The following is a 4,632-nucleotide window of genomic DNA, read 5'->3' as shown; positions in this document are numbered from 1 at the left end:
CTGTCTCGGATCCGGCTCGGATCGGCAATGTTCGGGTGGGCTCGGATTTCAGATATCCGAGCCCGCTCATCTCTAGTAGGTATGGTAGATAGTAGGACATATTAAGGAATACTAGTGTTACATTTTTCAGTAACAAAGCCATAACAACCTAATACTGTTTAAAATCTAATGAGCAATGAAAAAAATGAACTGTTATTTATGAAATGATCTTTACTCTTTCCATATAATTACATTATTCTGCATTTATGTAATAGGTGTTTACCTTAATATAACTGAGCCTCTAGATATAATGTGAGTGACAAGCTCAGCATCGCCCTGTGTGGAGAATGTGAAATACACCCACTAGCGTCTGAGTGTCAGAGAGTTTCACTTTCATTTCTCTCTTCTGCTGTCAGCGATGGCGTCTGCTGATCTGAGACAGGAGCTGGACTGTTCCATCTGCCTGAACATTTATACAGATCCTGTAAACCTGAGATGTGGACACAACTTCTGCCGGGTCTGTATTGATCGTGTGCTGGATACACAGGAGGGGTCTGGAGTTTATACCTGTCCTGAATGCAGAGCAGAGTGTCAGGAGCGTCCTGCACTACACAGAAACATAACTCTGCGTAACATACTGGGGCGTTTTCCGTCTACTCAGCCAGATCAGGAGGAGACTGGGATCTACTGCACTTACTGTATTCACTCTCCTGAACCTGCTGCTAAATCCTGTCTGTTGTGTGAAGCTTCTCTGTGTGATAATCACCTGAGAGTACACAGCAAGTCAGCAGAACACGTCTTATCTGATCCCTCCACTTCCCTGGGGAACAGGAAATGCTCCGTCCATAAGAAGATCCTGGAGTATTACTGCACTGAGGACGCTGCCTGTATCTGTGTGTCCTGCTGTCTGATCGGGGAACACAGAGGACATCAGATGGAGTCACTGGATGAGGCCTCTGAGAAGAAGAAGGAGAAACTGAGAAATGTTCTGCAGGAACTGACCGCAGAGAGAGAGGAGACTGAGAAAAGAGTCCAGAGACTGCAGGAGCGCAGGAGAGAAGATCAGGAAAAAGCAGCTGGTGTAACAGAGACAGTCACTGCCCTGTTTAGAGACATCAGGAGACAGCTGGAAGACCTAGAGAAGAGAGTCCTGAGTGAGATCTCCAGGCAGGAAGAGAGCGTTTCACACTCAGTCTCTGATCTGATCCAGCAGCTGGAAATAAAGAAGGACGAGCTGTCCAGGAACATGTGTCACATTGAGGAGCTGTGTAACATGTCTGATCCAGTGACTGTCTTACAGGACCCAGACACAGGTGACTTGTGTGATACTGAGGACAGAGAGAGACATGATGACCAGGTCCATGGTGTAGGAGATCTGGATGTGGGTCTCATCTCAGACATATTACACACATTATCTGATACAATAACAGGAATAACTATAGGGATCTATATGCAGGAAGCTACAGACATATTGGAAGACTTAAACACTGGTGAATATGTAAGTACATCAACTGGCATGACCTCTAATGGATTTGGATCAAGTACATCATTTGGCATGACCTCTAATGGATTTGGATCAAGTACATCATTTGGCATGACCTCTAATGGATTTGGATCAAGTACATCATTTGGCATGACCTCTAATATATTTGGATCAAGTACATCAACTGGCATGACATCTAAGGGATTTGGATTCGCAGTTGCCGCTCCTCCAATAAGTTATAAACAAGTATTAAGCATCAGTAGATTTTCCTCAGGGCGACATTACTGGGAAGTGGATGTCAGTAATTCACGTAGATGGAGGGTAGGGATGTGTTATCCCAGTATAGATAGTAGTGGAGATCAGTCATACATTGGAAATAATAACAAGTCCTGGTGTTTGGATAGGAATAATATTCAGTATTCAATGAGACACAACAGGAAAGAAATCCAGTTACCTGACAATATTTCCTGTGATAGACTGAGGATATATCTGGATTATGAGGCTGGACAGATGTCCTTTTATGCTCTGTGTGACCCGATTAGACACTTACACACCGTCACTGCCACATTCACTGAGCCCCTTCATGCTGCATTATGGGTAGGGGAAGGTTGTATAACGATATCTGGGAGGGTCAGGAGCTGTAACAAAATATTATAAGGAATCTGCCCGGACATCACAGGGAGAGGAATCTGATTGGCGGGACATATAGCGAATAGAATAAAGCAGTGGGTGGAGCTACAGCTGAGCCCCTCCTCCTATGTAACCAGGTGACCAGTGTGTCTGGATTTGTTCCCTTGTTGGTGTGTTAGAAACTTTCATTATAAATATATAAATATACATGTATGTGGGATTTCCCTATCTCTGATTCACTGATAACTCTGATTGGCTGCTATATCTGTCTGTCAGTCAGTGTATACCCTATTACTGTAGTCTGTACTACACTTACTACTATTGGCTGTGATGTCTACAGGGGGTGAATGGGATATTGTAAAGCTCCTGCTTCTGGAAATTTCAGTTTAAGACTGTTTCTTAAATAATACAATATAGGTTATACTACAACACCCAGCATGCCTTAATGTTTAGCAAAATTAAACTGATATTTTTCAGACTCAATAAGCATAATTAATATTATTATTGTTTGCTATAAAAGTGCCCAATATACAGTGATCCCTCTTTGTATTACCTCTTTATAACGCCTCCCTTGCTTACTTCCAGGTACTCAGTGTAATAAAGCTTTAACATGTAATACTGACATTATAAGTCACCCTCGCTATAAATCCGGTTTTGGCCTGTGTTATATACCGACATCATACAGAGAGATCATTGTACATATAGCAGTAAGGGATATTATGTACATTGTCCGTGTATACATGATAAGTGCATGTAAACGTTACATTATCTTGTAGAAATTAATATGTGTATAAACTGACAGCACCATAGTACAGAGTGTTGTAGGGAGAATGACGCGGCTGAGCGAGGGCCCCGGGCTCCTACTCTTTCCCCCGCTGTATAAATGGTTTTTGATGGTGTCTGTTAGATAAACTTTACCAGAAAATGTAACCAACAATTACTGACACGTAACACAATGTTATATATACAGTAATTTACCCATAGGGTCTAAGCTGTTTAAAAAATATATGCATATTTGTTTATGTGAAGTTAGCTTTCCGATGCTACAAACCCTCTGTAAGTGTGTAAATGTATCAATAAATGTTCCAATCAACAGACTGAAGTTCCTTTTGAATCTATCTGAGGATCCCTTTGTGGTACTCGTATCCCAGATTGAGAACCTAGCAATATCTTTTCAGGAAGCTCTCCTGGGAGAGTAGGCCCCCCTCCCAGACAGGGGCTTGATGGCGCGAGTCACTGCAATTGTGGCGTTGTTCAGGGGGAGGAGGGGGGGACGTGCCTAAATGACGAGAATTGCATCATCACGCCCTCTGAACTTTGCCACTTGCACCTCCGCTTTGGGATTTCCTTTAGGGGAGGTTCAAAAAGTGGGAATGTATAGTCTAAAGCAGATGGAGAACAGAATATGATTCATAGCTGTAATCTAAGTTATTATATGGTTGATGTGTTAAGGGTAGTAAGCTCTCTGTCCATTACTCTCTCCAATTATAGCTGAGAAATCTGACACATAACAAAGTATATTGGAAGAGTAGAGGGTGAGTGGGAGGTTGTGTACCTGAGAGTGAATATGAGTTATAAAGATGCTCCCAAGCCAAACGTCCATATATAAACATGACCCATACTTGCCAACTCTACCAGAATATCCGGGAGACTCCCGAAATCTGGGTCAGTCTCCCGGACTCCCAGGAGAGAGGGCAATTCTCCCGATTCCCGACAGGCTGTGGAGAAGTAAATGGAGGGGGCGGGGCTTATTGGCATCATGGACGCGTCATTGTGGCCCCACCCCCTAGTTTTATTGGTCAAAAAGGGTGGTGACCGCATTGGGGCGGGGCTAACAACACAATTCTTCAAGCCCCGCCCCCACACACAGACCTCTGGGGACACAAGCTGAAAATGTTGGCAACTCTGACATGACCCTGAAACCCCAATATCACCAGGGATCTTATTTGTGTGTAAACACTGTAATTCCTATAGCTAACTGAGAATAACAAACAGAAACGAGCGCTAAGCTACAAACTTAAACATGTATTTATTAAAAAACAAAGTGTAAAAATGCATATAAAAAAGACAACAGTGTGTCTAGCGAAGTGGTGTCTAACTCCTCAGGCCATAAATATGTCACATTCACAATAAATAGATTAGTTCTTATAAATACACAACTCTCTATCCAATGAGGTGATTAAACTTGAAACAAAGTTCCGATTGGTACTAAACATGCGGGGTAACAGATGCTGGTATAGTCCTGGGCTCATAAGATAACTTATTACAGCTTTGTGTGGAAACGTTTGAAATATGGAGCAATCAATGCAAAGGCAAAAAGAGTAGATAACTCCAAACCACATTATTTACTTAGCCCATGTTCCAGCCTAACAGACCTAGCGAACTAGTAAATGTATCCTAACACTGGCATCTATAGTGTTTCCACGACATCCATAATAATAATATTATTATTATTATTATTAACTTTTGCATCAGCCCAAATTATGCCATATGCAGATCTTATATCTGGGGGCATATTTACTAAACCGTGGGTTTGAAAA

The 4,632-nt window shown here is 42.2% G+C and overlaps 1 protein-coding gene across 1 annotated transcript; it reads left to right on the top strand.

Moving 5' to 3' along the window:
- Window positions 1–365: 365 nt before the first annotated feature.
- LOC142153138 (E3 ubiquitin/ISG15 ligase TRIM25-like) lies at window positions 366–3,189 on the top strand. Its single transcript, XM_075210458.1, has one exon. The coding sequence runs from the start codon at window positions 398–400 to the stop codon at window positions 2,117–2,119; it is 1,722 nt and encodes a 573-aa protein (XP_075066559.1). The 5' UTR covers window positions 366–397; the 3' UTR covers window positions 2,120–3,189.
- Window positions 3,190–4,632: the final 1,443 nt, after the last annotated feature.

Source organism: Mixophyes fleayi, chromosome 4, assembly GCF_038048845.1.
Source record: "Mixophyes fleayi isolate aMixFle1 chromosome 4, aMixFle1.hap1, whole genome shotgun sequence".
Lineage (NCBI taxonomy): Eukaryota > Metazoa > Chordata > Amphibia > Anura > Limnodynastidae > Mixophyes > Mixophyes fleayi.
Note: the sequence above shows the minus strand (reverse complement) of the source record. Positions and strands in the feature narration are given on the sequence as shown.

What these genes read in the sequence shown, in the direction of transcription:
- LOC142153138 (XM_075210458.1), top strand. Translation starts at nt 398, where the DNA reads ATGGCGTCTGCTGATCTGAGACAGGAGCTGGACTGTTCCATCTGCCTG.